This window comes from Lactuca serriola, chromosome 6 (genome assembly GCF_051521515.1).
Source record: "Lactuca serriola cultivar US96UC23 chromosome 6, Lser_US96UC23_V15, whole genome shotgun sequence".
Taxonomy (NCBI): Eukaryota; Viridiplantae; Streptophyta; class Magnoliopsida; order Asterales; family Asteraceae; genus Lactuca; species Lactuca serriola.
In genome coordinates this window covers 12,038,560-12,056,313 of record NC_136413.1, presented here as the reverse complement: position 1 = coordinate 12,056,313, position 17,754 = coordinate 12,038,560, and the positions used below count along the sequence as shown (strand labels likewise).

The 17,754-nt window shown below is 33.9% G+C and overlaps 3 protein-coding genes across 3 annotated transcripts; 2 read left to right on the top strand and 1 right to left on the bottom strand.

Annotated features, from left to right (window-relative positions):
• The first annotated feature begins 3,723 nt into the window (after nucleotides 1–3,723).
• On the top strand, nucleotides 3,724–4,656 carry LOC145058101 (protein MODIFYING WALL LIGNIN-1-like). The gene is made up of 3 exons (XM_079006023.1): nucleotides 3,724–3,850; nucleotides 3,953–4,143; nucleotides 4,229–4,656. The coding sequence occupies exons 1-3, from the start codon at nucleotides 3,755–3,757 to the stop codon at nucleotides 4,533–4,535; spliced, it is 594 nt and encodes a 197-aa protein (XP_078862149.1). The 5' UTR covers nucleotides 3,724–3,754; the 3' UTR covers nucleotides 4,536–4,656.
• Nucleotides 4,657–12,966: 8,310 nt separating this feature from the next.
• Nucleotides 12,967–15,007, top strand: CCS (copper chaperone for SOD1). The gene is made up of 6 exons (XM_079005145.1): nucleotides 12,967–13,251; nucleotides 13,371–13,397; nucleotides 13,766–13,838; nucleotides 13,931–14,065; nucleotides 14,340–14,542; nucleotides 14,621–15,007. Exons 1-6 carry the CDS (start codon nucleotides 13,021–13,023, stop codon nucleotides 14,882–14,884), a joined length of 933 nt encoding a protein of 310 aa, XP_078861271.1. The 5' UTR covers nucleotides 12,967–13,020; the 3' UTR covers nucleotides 14,885–15,007.
• Nucleotides 15,008–15,234: 227 nt separating this feature from the next.
• NUDX14 (nudix hydrolase homolog 14) lies at nucleotides 15,235–17,447 on the bottom strand. The gene is made up of 7 exons (XM_079005146.1): nucleotides 17,194–17,447; nucleotides 16,602–16,707; nucleotides 16,431–16,508; nucleotides 16,240–16,332; nucleotides 16,065–16,157; nucleotides 15,804–15,902; nucleotides 15,235–15,730 (listed from the first exon to the last, which is right to left on the bottom strand). The coding sequence occupies exons 1-7, from the start codon at nucleotides 17,421–17,423 to the stop codon at nucleotides 15,497–15,499; spliced, it is 933 nt and encodes a 310-aa protein (XP_078861272.1). The 5' UTR covers nucleotides 17,424–17,447; the 3' UTR covers nucleotides 15,235–15,496.
• Nucleotides 17,448–17,754: the final 307 nt, after the last annotated feature.

Below are 17,754 nucleotides of genomic sequence, written 5' to 3'. Positions count from 1 at the left end.
AGTACTCTACAGCAAAACCTATTGTAGCTAGATAAAAGTTTTAACATTTAATTAAAACAATAAATATTGATTGGAAATATGTTTATGATACTTTTAAGATTCATATTCACGTGACTTTTGTCACTCTATTCTCCAAAAAAGTAATAGAAAAAGCTTGCAAACTGGCTATTTTTAGATATCATATCATTTGAAATTTTTTTTTTTTTTTTTAAAAAAAAAAAAATCTTTTTTGCATGATCAATACCTTTAGAGAAATGGTTGACAAGAATTGAGTCAATAACGATATATTTTTTTTTAAATCATCATGGGCCTGAATGATGATAATACATAATGGAATTTTAAAACCCACGTTGAAGAAACAAAATAAAAAATCAAGATTTTTTTATTATAATTAAAAATTGAAGTTTAAACTCAACTATCACAGGTATAGGTATAGATAACATGAGATTTATTAGGGGTGTGTATGGGGTGGTTTGGTTCGGTTATTGGTCAAAACCGAACCATAACCATTATGATTGGTTAATGCATTTTGATAGCCATTAAGTATGATTAATATTAGTTATGGTTAATTGTTTTTGTCGGTTAACAGTTTTGGCTAATGGTTAATATTGGTTAACCATAATGTTCAAAATAATATAAATGACGAAAGTATAGTGGCATAAAAAAATGAAAAGAGAATACAAAAAGTCCTCGGCACCAATGTTTGTAACCTAGCTTATAGTAGTAGAATAAAATGTGTACCATTGATACTCAGAGTGAAATAACACATAGTCACATTCAAAATAAAAAACATTCAATAAAAAGTATAAAAAATTAAAAAAAAAATTGACATTAATAACTTCATATATTAATAATTGATATTAACATTAAAATAAAGCCAAACATTCATACATGTTCAATACGATTAAATCAAAAACTATAAAATAAAATAGCTGAAACTCTAATTTTGAATAGAACTAAAAACTACATTCTTAATATATCATAAAGTGAAGAACTAAAAACTTAACTTACCTAGAAGTTTTGATTATAAATTAAAAAAATCCTTCGAATAGAACTATAAAGTTAAAACAATATTTGATTAGAATTAACGGTGTGAGAAGCCTCCGATTAAGATTATGAGTGTGAAGATTAAACTAATTGTGAATAATGTTTACAAAGTATAAAATTAGCCGATTAGCAATTACATTATTAATCAATAATCTAACTCAATGCATGATTAGAAAATTGTGTGTATCTGCATAATATACGTGACCATCCTTTGATGGTTTGATTGCACGTTCGTCTCCTGATAAGTGAAGATTAATGAATTATATTTTGGAAATTTAATGGGTCTTAAATAAGTTTGACGATATTATTTTATATATAATCCATAATTTGTATGCATTAAAATATAAAGTTAGCGGTTCGGTTAATAATTATTCGGTTAACCTATAAAACCATAACCGAACCGTTTGTTATCGATTAACAAAAATTAGAAACCGAACCAACGGTTTTTAAAACGGTTCGGTTATTATGGTTCGGTTATATCGGTTAATTTGGTTATGGTTCGGTTTTTCGGTTGTTATGCTCACCCGTAAGATTTATCATCTCCTTTATTGTACAATCAATAGTGCTTTTGTGGTTTGACCATTATTTAAGAAATATGGAATTCTGCAAAATTTCAATAAATAAAACTTATATATATTAGCATCAAATCTATTTTTAAGAAAGAAATAAAAGGTTAATCATGAAGACGACAAACCCAAAAAATAGAATATTTAATGATACTTAGAGTGAGATAACACATAGTCACATTCAAAATAAAAAAAACATTCAATAAAAAGTATAAAAAATTTAAAAAAAAAAATTGACATTAATAACTTCATATATTAATAATTGATATTAACATTAAAATAAAGCCAAACATTCATACATGTTCAATACGATTAAATCAAAAACTATAAAATAAAATAGCTAAAACTCTAATTTTGAATAGAACTAAAAACTACATTCTTAATATATCATAAAGTGAAGAACTAAAAACTTAATTTACTTAGAAGTTTTGATTATAAATTAAAAAAAATCCTTCGGATAGAACTATAAAGTTAAAACAATATTTGATTAAGATTAACGGTGTGAAAAGCCTCCGATTAAGATTATGAGTGTGAAGATTAAATTAATTGTTAATAATGTTTACAAAGTATAAAATTACTATCAGTAATTTTAGCTATCAACACTACAATTATGATTTGGGGTTTTACGAATACTGTGGATAAAGAACATAAATGTGATTTTGGAGTCGACTTTGCTTAAAAATACCTTCCGACACTTCAAGGTTTTTGCTTTGTTAATTCCTGCTTCTGCATAAACATCCAAAATTAATAAAAGCAAATCTTAAAAGAAAGGTGTGAAGGGAGTGATGAACAACCGAGATTCACAAAATCCACAAAAAATGCAAAAATTAAAGAGTTGTATAACCGATGTTAGAGCAGGTGAAGATGGAAGTACAAAAATTAAAGTCGTTGTTATCAGATCAACATGACGACCATAAAAGTGAAAATAAATGCCTTAAGAATTGAGAATTTGAATCATATAAATTTGGGATGGAATCCATATTTTAAATTAGAATGGTATAGAATCCGTATTTTAAATTCAAATCCCACAATCTACCACAATCAATAAGCCAGATTTAATGCAATGAAAGTTTAAAGGAAAAGAAGGGTAAAATGGGTAATTTTATATAGGGGAATGAGAAGGAGACGCCACGTGGCAATAGAAAATCTCTTTTAGGAAGATTGGAATAGGGACCAAATTTTTTAACAATTAATTAACTTAACAAAAATAAAAACCTCAAAATTACAACTTGATTTTTTTCAAGTCCAGGAAAATAGCAAAACCACGGACAAAAATATAATTTACTCTAAAATCAAATGTACACTTCCTGTAGAATCTTATTATTTTAAAGGTTCTTTGTTTTAATTTCCTAAAACTTAAGTCAACTAATCTTTTAAATTAGTTTAATTATAACCATCGTGAGAGCTTAGCATGTTTCTTTCTTTCCTAAAACTTTAATCAATCACCAAAATCATGCCACCAGAAACGATTCTCATCATTTGGTCGCAATTATTTTTTTATGATTAATAGATACCAAGGAATTCAACTGTTTTGGTTTATTAATTTTCATAAAGAGATAACTTCAAATTAATCTTCAATCTAAACATTGGTTTCAGATCTTTAGGGGACCAAAACTTTCCATTTGAGGTTTAATTACTTTTTCATATATATGTTCATTTTCCTTAAGACTAATGCAAGTTGATCAGTAAATTATGGGTTATTTTCTTCAAAAACACGAAAAGCAAAAGCATTATCGTTTTTCATAAACTCCAGGGTCTCATTTAGTTCTTGTATATATTAGCAATATAGGTTACACATCGGTTACTAAACTGGAATCAGTAGTTAGTTGATTCTAAGACGTAGAAATTCATAAGCGTCAATGGCTCATTAAAGTATTTTCTTAAATAATACATTTGTATTTATTGTACAAGGAAAATTCTGTATCTATTTTTTTACTAAGAAAATGTTTCCAGCGAATTTCTGACCAAGTCTTTGGTTGACATATGAAAGTAAACGTTGATTGTTAAATCATACGCATATTTTAAATCAAAAATTCCAGCTAACACGTTGATGATATCACCCATGTATATATACATACACCTACAGTCGCAAGTTTCTTCATCCACATTATACAATCTTTAGTTTGGTACAGAAGTCATTAATGGAGAGCAAAGCTGTTGGGTTCTGTGCTGTTGTAGCAGTGCTCGGAATAATAGCAGCAGCTGCTGGTTTTGCGGGGGAGATCACTAGGGTTAAGGTAACAATTAATAAAACTCAACCAACTTTAAACTATCTAGCATTCTATATATATGTTTTGTTTTTCTAATGAATATACGTGTTTGGGCATGCATGCATGCAGGCTTCTGAGGTTTATATTTTAGGTAATGCGTGTGTATATCCAAGTAGTCCAGCTCTTGCTCTTGGAATCGTAGCAGCCGTGTTCACAATCATTGCACGAGTTTACATAAGCGTTACATTTGGTGGATGTAGTTGTTTTCGAAATGACCCTAATTCCACCCCAATTTCAAAACTCCTTGGTGTATTATCATGGTACAAATTAAACATCAATCTTTCTGCTTAATAATCATCTTGCTTATCTTTACGCTAATTAAATTACTGTTGAATTAATATACAGGGTAGCTTCGGTTATAGCTGTGATTCTATTGCTCGCAGCTGCAGGACTAAATAATAGAGAAGGTGGACGGGTTGATTCATATGGTTATTTTACATGTTATGTTGTAAAGCCTGGAATCTTTGCAGCTGGAGCTATTCTCTCTCTTCTAAGTGCAGCTTTCGGGATTGCTGCTTATGTTACTTTAGTTCCTGCAGCTACACAGACGACCGTAAATCCTGCGGTTGCGTTCCCAGTGGGTCCTAATGTTGATCCAGAGAAAGGTGGAGTGCCTTTCCCTCCTCAACAATACCCTCAACAACAATATTAATATTGAAAAAAAGAAAAAGTTTGAGCAAAGGATGTTGCTTTGACGCTATATATATGTTTTATGGATTTGTTTTCGATTTCCAGTTTTTACATATCTTAATTAATATATTTGGGTTTCTTAAGGTTTCAAGTGTAAGTTATTGTTTTTTTTTTTTGTTTTGTTTAATGTCATTGGTTTTTCAAAATTTGTTTATAAGAGAAAAGGCAATAAGCAATTTATAAAAATATATTGTATTTCAGAAATTGAGAAGCCCAGTCCAATTTTATTAATTGGTTGGGCAGTGATCATATTCCTCTTTTGCCGATGGACTTATCTAATTCGCGTCCTACTTTTTTTACTAAAAATAAAATTAACATTGAACGCTTAGGGATGAAAAAGAGTAAAAGACTAACGATCCAGGAAACTCTCAAATTTCAGATATTTCTTTATCCGAATGCAATATAATCAGCAAAAACCGGAAAGATAGAAAGGCAATTAATAATATGGTGTATGATATCAACAAAATTGTTGAGCATGTTGAAGAAGAGAGAAAGCTTGTGAAAAAGGTTGTTTGTGACTTTCTGTCAGGGGCGGATGGGTGTGGTGCCGGGGCTCCCGAGCCACTGCTCCGCTTCGGTCCGTAAGGGTAAAAAAAAAATTCTATTAGGTGCATCGGTTTCAAATTCGTTCGGGTGACACTATACTTTCGAGAATTCGAGGCCCAAAAAAGATAAAGTGTAAAAAATGATCGTCCAATAACATAAAGAAAATAGCCCAATAGCTCAAATGCATTGTGAGTTTGTGACCCAAGTTGTTTATTAAGTTTTTAACCCAATTGACCCATGTATATAACTATATACCCATTACCCAATATCCAGCTGCAGTCAAAGAAAAGAAGCAGGAAATCGATCTACTACTGAAAAGAAAAAAAAAAATCGGCACTTCAGCATCTTCTGTGAAAGCTGTGAACAAGAAAAAAAAATTGGCCTCCGCCTTCCTGCCTCCCTTCAATCGATTACAACAAATAGCCATAGTTTTGAGGTATGTCGACAATCGTGGAGTGGCGAAGGAAAGATTCATTGGAGTGGTGCACGTGAAGGATACATCCTCTTTGACTCTTAAAGTTGCCATAAATGACGTTTTTACCTGTAACAATTTGAGTATGTCCCAGGTAAATATAACATTTTTTTCTTCCTTATTATGAATTTTAATTGAGTATTATTCGCTTTAATGTTTAATATCTTTTTTATCAGGTAAGAGGACAAGGTTATGATGGGACAAACAATATATGAGGTGCATTTAATGGTCTAAAAGCTTTGATTTTACACATTATGTGTATTGTTTTGCACACCAACTTCAGTTACTTATTGTGGGTGTAGCAAAGAAGCATGATGGTGTGGATGATTTCTTTGAGCAACTTTGGTGGTTAATGTGGTAGGTGGTTCATGTAAAAGACAAGACATGCTATGGGAAAGTCAAAGAGAAAAGGTGTAAATGTCAACTGGAAATGGTGAACTTGAAACTGGAAGATGGTTAAATCAAGAGAGTTCGCTTATTCGAGCGGGAGATACAAGATGGGGTTCACATTTCAAAACCATCACAAGTTTGATGAACTTATTTCCGGAGGTTCGTCATGTTCTTGCTTATGTCGAAGAGGAAGCATTTGGTATCTTAAAATATTTCAAGACATTCGATTTCGTGTTTTACTTACATTAGGGATGTTAAAAAGTCTCGTGGGACCCTGTTCCTGTGGGGGCCCAATCCCATTTGGGGGAAATTTTAAAAAAAATTAGGGGCGGAGACAGGGGCGGGGGCAAGGTTACCCCCGTTTTAATTTTGAGGGCGGGGTGGGGGTAGGCAATCTCATCCCGAAACCCCCATAGAGACCCCGTTAATAAATTACACTAATATTTACATATATTAATTATATAAATATAATAAACTATAACATGATTTTGAGTTTCCAAAATTTATCAAAAAACATGTTTTTAAATTGTTAGTATAATGTTTTTAAGATGCCACAATTTTTTTATTTTTAACATGTAAAATTCTACTATAAATAATTATTTGTTACCTAAAATATAGTTTCTTTTAGTGTAAATAACAACTTCTTTTAGCCAAAAAAAGGCAGCCCAAAATCAATCAGGGGCGGGGGCAGGGGTAATAAAAGGGATTCGGGGACGGGGGCGGGTTGAAGGCTGAACATTTTGAGGGCAGGGGCGGGAACCAGGGAACAAGGAAATTTTGGGGGCAAGGGAGGGGGATGCACTCTCCGTCCCGTTTTCCCCCGTTGACATCCCTAACTTACATTTGATGAAACGACCCAAAAATACGACCCAAAAATTTCATTTTTCAATATAACCAAAAACCATAATCTGAGTGTCATATCATAAAACCATACGTGATGTATCTCAAACATAATAAAAACACTGTGAGGAAAACTGTATCATATCTATATCATATCAAAATCAAAAACTGAATCAACTCCCAGGATGAAAACTGAAGCTGTGGTGTGTGCGATGCCATCATCCCGAGCTCTTCCCTTTGCTTGCGGAAGTACCTGAAACCAAAACTGAAACTGTAAGCACGAAGCTTAGTGAGCTCCCCCAAACTACCGCATACCATACAAGAACATATAAAGCACATACTGGGGCCTTGCCCCCTCCATCGGACCAAAGTCCGAAGCTGACTGACTGGGACCTTTTCCCCTCCATCGGACCGATGTCTGAAGCTGACTGACTGGGACCTTGTCCCCTCCATCGGACCGAAGTCCGAAGCTGACTGACTGGGACCTTGTCCCCTCCATCGGACCGAAGTCCGACGCTGACTGACTGGGACCTTGTCCCCTCCATCGGACTGAAGTCCGAAGCTAACTGACTAAACATAGCATAACATGTCAACGAGCATAAACACATATATCCTGTTTGAGCCACGAAGGCATCAAACATACTAACTACTGCATTGGACCGAAGTCCTGAAACTACTACTAACTGAACGGGCCGGCATTGTGGCCTTAGACCCTGATCCTACTGGAAGGAAACTTACCTCGTGAACTGGCTGCTGTGTGAACGGCTCTGAAAGCTAACTGCTGCTGCTCCGGTATCTCCCCGGCTACAAGTCCATAAACACACTCAAACAAATACTAAACACTGCACTGGGGTAAAATGACTCTTTTACCCTTGGTCAAAGTCAACTCTCGGTCAAAGTCAACCCACAGTTGACCTGACTCGCCGAGTTGGGCCGCCAACTCGCCGAGTCTCTAGTCTCACTTCTCAACCCTACTCGTGGCTACTCGTCGAGTATGACATCGACTCGACGAGTACCCTCTCGATCCAAGAACTCAGACAATCTTCATCCGACTCGCCGAGTCATATGAACAACTCGACGAGTTGTTCTTGAGCTTAAGAAGATTGCCTTGGACTCGCCGAGTTGTTCATACAACTCGCCGAGTCCCTCCATTACTGAGTCTGACCTCGAAATCGCTGAGTCCACTCCACTACTCACTGGTCCCACTCGGCATCGCTCAAAAAGGAAGAAATCGGGGACTCGCGACTCGACTCGCCGAGTCGTTCTTCCGACTCGCCGAGTCACAACCATGCAACTATTCTAAACTCGATTCTGCTTGAATCCATTACATACAAATGATAGATCTTAGTCCAATAAGCCGATTTACCACGTAAAGTTTCCAACTTTACGTGTACAAACACATGAAAAAGGGGATAAAGGCTAAAAAGGCACTTAAAAGGGTAGATCTAGGGTTATTATGCAAAATAGCTCCATAAAGGCAATAGATCTGGGCTCTACAACTCCTAAATGAACAGATCTAAGGATATCTCAACATAATAGGGCTTCCATATCATCATAAGGCTTGAGAAAAGCATCAACTAGATCTAGAAGAGTTCTAATGGGGTTTTAAAGCATAAAAGGGAAGGAAATCCGAAGAATACCTCAAAGAACTTTGGTTTTCCCTTGAATCTTTGCTCTACAACTCTTCTCCTTGTTCCTTTCTTCTTTTCCTTCTTCAAGCCTTCAAAAATTTAACACAAGAGCACTTAGATCACTCAAGAATGGATTAGGGTTTTCTCACAGCTCTCTGAGGGTGAAGGAGGCGAGAATGGAGGCTATAAGGTGGCTTAAATAGTGAGCAACCCGGGGATTTAGGGTTTCTTCCAGACAGGCAGACTCGCCGAGTCCCGAATATGGACTCGCTGAGTCGCCGGCTAACACGTGCTCGAAATCCCGTCCCTACTCAGCGAGTCAGGCTATGAACTCGCCGAGTCCCTCTTGCAACTTCAAAATAAAAACCATGGAATTATCATACCGGAGACGAGTCGTTACATTTGATGTATGGAATTTTACACATCACGAACATATTGTCAAAGCGTCTTCAAAAAAAGGATCAAGATATTTTAGAAGCGGCTTCTTTGGTTAGAGGGACAATGGACGCATTGAAGTCTTTGAGAGACATGGGGTTTGCTAAACTTTTATCGAAGGTATTCCCTTTTTGTCAAAAACATGATATTAATATTGTGGAGATGACGGAAAATTATGTCACATCAAGAGGCCATAAGACTAAAGTTACTAATCAATTTCATATTGAATTTGAAATTTTCAACACCGTCATGGATATGCAAATTATAGAATTTGGGGACCGATTTAGTGAAATTAACACCCAAATACTAGAATACATAGGGGCTTTGAGTCCTTGTGATTCATTTGCTAAATTTGACAAAACAAAGTTGTAAAGTTGAGTGAGTTATACAAAAAAGATTTTCATGGTGCGGAGAGGATGCAATTACTTGGTGGTGAACTTGAAATATATTATCACGCTTTACATAAAGATGACTGGTTCACTAGTTTGCAAGGAATTTCCGATCTTTCTCGTTTGATGGTCGAAATGGGAAACATTGGTTTTATCCTATGGTTTATAGGTTGTTGAAGTTGGTTTTCGTTTTACCCGTTGCAACCGCAGCAGTCAAAAGATGTTTTTCAGCGATGAAGTTGTTGAAGACGGATTTGCGTAACAAAATAGGTGATGATTTTTTAAAGGATGTCATGATTTCTTATGTTGAAAAAGAAGCACTTATGAAAGTGAAGATCGAAGATGTAATGGATCGGTTTCAAAAAATGTGTACCCATAGATGTCAAATTTAAATATTAAGATGTAATGGATCGGTTTGATGTATTAATACTTTTTTTATGTTGTTATATTCGGACGAAAAAATTGTCACTGCTATGAAAACTTTCTGCGTCCGCCACTGCGAACTGCCCACTTTAACAGTAAAGTTTACCCCTAACAAGTCTTCTATCGAGTCACTCAAAGCAGGAAAATCATTCCACCAAGTTAACATGTTCCCTCTAATCTCCAAAGTCGTGGAGCATTTCTTGAATATATGGACCTCATTTTCTTCGAAAGCACTGCATAAAGGGTAGAAGGTGTTTTCTTTCTGAACAGCAAGAAAGTTATTGAAAACAAGCTAGCCAATAGCTAGAATTACATCACTTTGAGACATTTCTGTGAAGGGCTATTACACCGATTATACCACTTAAGTAAAAAAAAACGTTATATGTTCATTTTTCATGCAAACAAACGCCAACATCTTCACCTCACTAGCCAACATATGACAATTTTAAATCTTGTATTTGAAACATTATCACATTGGTATCTCCAGATAGTCAAGCCGAAAGCAGCAAGCACAACAAAGACATCCTCAATATTACACGTGAGGATTTTGTAGTTAGAAGCAAACCTAAACAGATCAAAAAGAAGGTGTTAGAAATGATTAGACCCCTTCGAACAAGATTGATTATGATGGGAAATCTATCAAGCCTCACCCTCCTAGATATCTAGTGTGTATGAGGGAGAGATAGAGAGAGAGGTTTATTTTGTACCGACTCAACGACCTCGATCAATAGCATACACGCAATGAATGTATGAAGCTACATTTTTTTGGAAAAAATAAACAACTAATTGTAACAAAGTTGATAAATCAAACACATCCAAGATCCACAAAATAGAGTTGAAGACAATCCATAACATATGTTCTAATGGTGACGTAACTATGAAGGTTTATTTTTTTCAAGGCTATAAGCATGCAGATTGAAAAAGTTTTATTTGTGATCACGATAGGAGAAACTCATTATGAGACAATTCTAAAAATCCATTACGAATTATTGGTTGTAAGAGAAAGATAAAAAGATAGAAAACGCATTATATGCGGTGGAAACAATTATGCAATATTTTTCCGAAATTTATAATGAATGTCCGAAAAACTAAAAATCATTCTAAAATGTAAGTCTAACATTTACAATATTGACTAAAATAGTCCTAAATTGACTCTCAATATTTCGGATAGGGAGTTGATATCGCCCTTGAATTTTTTTTGATGTTTGCACTGAAAATAATATAAATTGTCAATTTTAGGAGTGAGAAATTCCAATCTTTACATAAGAGAGAGAAATCTTTGCCTAACAGTTTCCACATAAATACAATTTGGGTGATGGATTATGTACAAATTTTCTATCTTCAAGAGATACAGAAATTCCATTAGTTTTGTACCATTGTATCGTGCTTTTAAAAAAAAATTATCCTTTAATTACTATTTCAACTCTAACATCCTCATCCCTATCATCGCTTCCGATCATGAATTTTTTCTAGCCACCAATATTCTTTTCTCATCTACTAAACCCAAATGGTTGACCTTGTTAGTAGAAAACAAATTCCTGTCGATTCCCATTATCAATACCCTTTCTATCCACATGATACACTCCGGCGAAATGGTTGTAAGTTTCTTCGGTTTGTTTGAAATCCAAATCTTTTTTTAAACAACTTGCGGTTATATACGGAACCGAGCTTGTTTTCTTAATCTCTCTAGGCTTTTAGTCATTACAAGAGAGATAACGTTCCCACCGTGGTGGTCATCATTTCTTTCGAAAAAAGACAAGGAGGATCGAGCTTGTCCTTGGTGTCTATCAACTCAAAGAGGAAGAGATAAAGATAAACATGGACGAGAATGGTGATGGAGTTTATTTGTTCTGGTCATGGTCTCTAGCAAGGCTACTAGTGATAAATAGGGTCAATTGCTTTTTTTTCGGCAGCGAGAGAGACAACTAGGATAAAGGAGGTGGTCTCATGTTCAGTAAGGAGGGTATCACTATATTTCTAATAACGGTTGGCCAAAGATTGAATTATTGTTTTCTCTATTCTATGAACAAGCTCGAGCATTTAGGAAATTTAGTAGCTCAGAAAAGAATAATGACAATCAGAAAAAAAATGATTACCGAAAAAAAAATTATGTTGCTCGGAAACCGTGCGTACTGGTGGGGAACTTAGGATGACAGAGTTGAAACAGTAATTAAAAGATTTACATTAAATAATAAAACCATCAAAATTATTGTTTGTTATAAGTTGTATCCCTAATAAATCAAAATCTTTTTGACATATTTTCTGTTCTCCATTTGGATACATGACATTTTTCTAGAATTTTTGAATTTTTTATTTTTCAGCTGTCATTTTATTGTATTTTTTATTTATTAAATTAAAATTCCACATTTAATATGTAATGTAATAGATATGTAATGTCTTTATTAGAAAATATTTATATATGTAATGTATTTAATATATTAAAGCCTTATTAATTTTAATAATTTAAAATTCTTTTTATTTTTCTTATAAATTCAAACTTCTCTAATTATTAAAAATTAATATATTTTTTTAAAATGAACTCATATAATAGATACGTCTCACACCTAGTTAGAGTATATCTATAATAATTCACATTTTATTTCAATGGAAGTGTTAAAAGTTACAACGGTAGTATCACCTTCCTTTGGAATAAACTTTCAAAGTGACTCAACTGTAACAAAATTCGTAACATACATAAGTGCTTTTGGAATGTGTTGTACATGAAATATGGTTGATGGTTATTTTTTTCAATAAGTCATCTATATTAGTTAACTAGTTTATAACCTGTTGGAACCATGATTATAAAATTAATTAAATTTTTGTAGTAAAACTAAAAACTCAAAATTATTAATCAGTTATTTTAAATAAATTATTAGTTAAGAGATTTTTTTAATTATATAAAATTATAATTATTGATTTAAATAATTATGTAAAATTATATCATTTTATAATTTTTATTTTAATTTTATTAATTTAATGTAATTAGAGTGAAAAGTTTAAAATTTAAAATGAAAAATCAATAGGCTGACAAATGATATGCGGGAGACATAATAATACTGCGATACATGACAAAACGATAATAATATATGACTTAACAGGATGATATATGTTAAAAAAAGAATAAAACTATTAAAATATGTAGAGCTAGATTTCTTTTTTATCAAAAATTTTTTAAGGTTTTCTAACCATGAAAATATGATGGTATGGGTGATATCATGTCCATGGACGATTCATGATGCATCTAGAAGACATCATAGTAATAATAATTAATAATTCCACATTTGATTTCAACGAAAATCGTGGATTTTGGAAAAGGGAAATATGGGATTCTTAAGAACAGTTGCAGCATCGTCAACAGCGACGGCCGTCACAGCAGCAGCAACAGCTCTCGCTCTCAATTCCCTCTCCCCATCTTCATCCTCCTCTTACAATTACAATTTCACCAAACCCTTTTTGAATTCGTTCCCTTCAACCCCAAATCGATTCGACCTCAACAAGACTCACACCAAACCTCCTTCAGCTCTTCACATGGACGCTAAACCCGCCCTAATGGTTAGAACTGTTTATCTCAATCTATACGGCTACTCGATTTTGATCTTTTGGGATTGCAATTTATCGTTATCATCTTGATTTCAATTGTTTAATATCGAGTATTGTTTCTTTATTTGCAGTACGATGCGGAATTACCGGAAGTTATGGTACGCACTTAATCATCGTTTTCTTCTGATTAATTGATCAATTGTTGAAGCTAGTAGCAATTCATCTTGCCAGTTCAAATAGATTAATTTGATTCGTTGAAATTTCAGAAAAATCGATCAGAACATTTTTGAGAAAGTTCATGTATTTGAGACGAATGTCATCTTTGTTTAGGGATTCTCTGTTATTGAGCTATTGCTGGATTCATTACTGGGCTCTTCATTTCTTATGCAATATTATGATATTCAGATCAGATGTCAAATTCATTTTCAAATTGTTGATCAGATATCGAGCTCTAATGGAAACCCTAACATTTAACATTTCCTAATTAAATTCCATATTCTGAGATTTTTTATTCATGTGATTACAGACAGAGTTCATGGTGGATATGAGTTGCGAAGGTTGTGTTAAAGTGGTGAAGAACAAGTTACAAACAGTCAATGGTAAGTGTTATGTTATAAGTAGGAAGACATTATATTATACGTCTTGATTTCATGTTGTTTTATGTTAATTTTTGTACTCTTTGTTGATTTAGGAGTTAAGAGCATCGATGTGGATTTGAGCAATCAAGTAGTCAGAATTTTTGGGTCTTCACCGGTCAAGACCATGGCTGAAGCCTTGGAGCAAACAGGTCGAAAAGCTCGACTAATCGGTCAAGGCTCTCCAGGAGGTTGGTTTGGCAAACCAAAAAGTAGCTAGCTTTTTAAAAAGTTATTCGGTCTAACATTTCAATGAACTTTCTCCAAATATACCTTTTATTAGTTATTTTTTTAAAAAATCCAATATTCTTAGATGTCTTTTTATATTGTTTTACATATCTCATCTAGCTATCAACTAGTTTTACCAAACGTCATTTTTGTTGGTTAGCAGCTAGTTTACTGGTGACTTTTCATCTATCAGCTAGTTTTTCATCTATCAGTTAACTTTTGATGGTTTGTGTTCAGATGTGTTGATTTCGGCTGCCGTGGCCGAATTCAAAGGCCCAGAGATTTTCGGTGTAGTTCGTCTGGCTCAAATCAGTATGGAGTTGGCAAGAATCGAAGCCAACTTCAGCGGTTTATCACCCGGGAAAAAACACGCTTGGTCTATCAACGAATATGGTGATTTAACAAGAGGTGTCACAAGCACCGGGAAAACATTCAATAAGGTAAGCCCCTTCCTCTTCCCTTTTCTTGATTTTCCAAATATGTTTTTTGTGTTTATGAATGGTATGTGAATGTTTCAGGCTGTTGGTGACCTGGGAACACTGGAGGTTGATGAGAGAGGTGAAGCTTTTTTCTCGGGTGTCAAAAAGGACCTTACAATTGCTGACCTCATCGGTAGAGCAATAGCAGTGTATGAAAGTGAAGATAGATCGGATAATGGAATTGCAGCTGCTGTTATTGCAAGAAGTGCGGGTGTTGGTGAGAATTATAAGAAGCTTTGTACGTGTGATGGGACTACAATCTGGGAAGCAACAAATGCTGATTATGTTTCTAGTAAAGTTTAACATCATCAATATTCAATACAATACAAAACTTGCAAGGTGTGGGATTTCGAGTATTGATGTATCTTGATGTTAGAAATTCAGGTCTTGTTGTCTTTATATAATAAAAGGCGTACAATTGGCCTAGTTTGCTTTGTGGTTTGTAGATTAAGGTTGCATCAATCACATCATGGAGCCATTATTTAGGCATTAAGGGGTTATTTGATAGTTAGTTATATCGGATTGAAGATCCAACTATAAAAGTCATATTAGAGGCCTAGATGATCGAATTAGAAGCTCAACTATATTAGAATTAGAAGTTTTTAATTGTGTTATCAAAAAGTCTGAATTTGACCAAATTAGACTCAGTAAAAAGCATATAAAACAGACATTGTAAATCATAAGTCAACCACGACTACACCACAAATTTTTTTTTGTGGCTATATTACAGCCTCAATTGACCTTGAATAAACTCGTATCTCTTGAGGTTACATTCATGATACAGTTAAATATTTTTTTACAAAGAAACAAAGAAGATAAGTTGCTCAAGAGAGAATTGGTCTTTTGCGATTGAAGATTTTATTACTCAAATGTTGTTTTGATGTGGATGTTAGTTTAAGGAAAGACTATTGCAAATCATTCTCTGTGAGGCAGCAAACCTTCTCTTTTAGCCATTTCATATATTGCAATGGACATTAATACTTTAGCATCAGGTGTCATACGCCAAAGTGTGTCATAAGGGACAATATGGACTTTGATCATCTCACCATGTTCTCTAAGCCCGGTTTCTTTCCCTTGAAGTTCTTTAATAACATCTCCACTCACACTCCCTCTGTATAGAAACAAGCTAAGTTCTTCATCACATCCACCCTGTCACCACAAAAAGAAAATGCTAAATTAATAAAATTTTATTTAAATGATTTAATGTGAGTCTCACACATACCGGTGAAGGGATAACTTTGCATCCAGTGGAAGGGTCTAAAAAAGATGTGAGGTCAATCATGTCATTTAAGTTTATTTGAATCCCGGTTTCTTCTTCTACCTGTCTTATTCACATCATTAACAAACAAACAAATTAAGATAGTGTTGCATTTCAAACCACATGAAATATGTTTATATGCAATTCACAAAGGAATATATCTTTTTTGTTAATTGTACATAAAAATAATAGTAATAATAACAAAAATGAAAAGACTTTGCTGACCTCACGTATTGCTGTGCCAGCAATATCGCCCACATTATCATCCAACATCCCAGCTGGCAGCTCCAAAATAGACCTCCCAACAGGCACTCTAACCTTAAAATATTTACATAGGTTAAAATGTGTTATTTTTTCCTCTTTATGTTTTTGTGCTTTTTTGCTTTATATAAAATCTAACCTGCTCTGTAAGAACGGTGTAAGTTTTTCCCTCGGAGTCCAGTAGGATTAGGACAGATACAGCTGGTCCTCGTGCAAAAACAATACCTGGAACCTATAAAAGTATATGAAATTTAACACATAAATAAAATCCATTAAAAAATCTACTTCCTTTTTATAGTTGTTCAAAGTTTTTATGTCATGCATCAATACCTTTTGTCCTGTTTCCTTGTCAATGACATCTGCTTTAAACTTGAGAAAGCCAAGACGATTGCCAAACATGTCAACCCCCTACATCAACAATTTTAGTATCAAATTGTTAGAAGAAATTAACTGATAGAGTACCTAAGAAGGTGTGTTGCTTTTGCTTGAAGATAGTGATACCTGAATGAGGACTTGTTTTAGAGACAAAGATCCATCCACAAGGAGTCCTTTTTCACTTTGAATGTTCTTTAGCCACTGCTTAAATAAAGATGAACCGATAGCTAACCTGCAACAAAAAGGTGAAGCATATAAGTAACTGAACATGAAACTCGAAACAATTGAAGAGGAAAACATGGATTAAAGTTGGCTAAGATATAGGAAATGTACATAATTTGCTGTATTACAGTAGCATTGAGAGATTGATGAGAATGGTAATTATTATAACAACAGGGCTGATGAAATCGGCATATACTGATTATACTCGATTCACAATATCAAAAGGTGGCCACTAGGGTCCGCTCCACTACTTGTTAAAATCAAATGGATTATCGTTTAAGCGTCAAAATCAGAAGAAAAAGCTGGAATAATAATCTCGATTAATGTAGTAGGTAATTGATTATGTCGAATAATTTACTTAGAGCATCTTACCATAATCCCTTACTTTACCTAATTAGGCAGTAATCTCGTTATGAATTTGACTACAAAATCAAACTAATTGTTGTAATTAAAGCGAAGAGATCGCGTAAAGGAAGAAGAAGGTGGAGAGACTCACCTGAATTCGGAATCGGAGACACCAGGAGCGGCAACAACAGTCACGGGATCGCTAGGTTGACTCGGTAACTTTAAAGTATGAGTGATTTGGATGGATGATGAGCCTGTTGGCATTTTCGCAGAGATTCTTCTGCTAATTACACTGCGACATTGAAGAGGGAAAGAAGCGGCTACTTTGCTGAAGCTGGTGAAGGAGAGCCTAGATATGGAGGCGGAACACCAAACCGTCATCGTTTTTGGGTTGTTGAAGAAATTTCAAGAAATAAAACAGAATTTTTTTTATAATAATAACAAAAAAATTAATATAATAAAATAAAATCAAAAATCAAAAATTTAAAAACTAATCATATTTTTCTTAGGTGGCTTTGAGTGCGAAATTTTTTTTTTTTTTTTTTATTTGCGAATTATGATATGACATATTTGAAAGATGATATATTATATGTAAAAATATTTCGTCTATTGTCTTCTTATTTTTGTTTTTGTTAACATAAAATGAGCTCAAATGATTCATATGAATAGTATATTATTGTTTGTGTTGATGGTTTTTGGCAAACAGAAAATA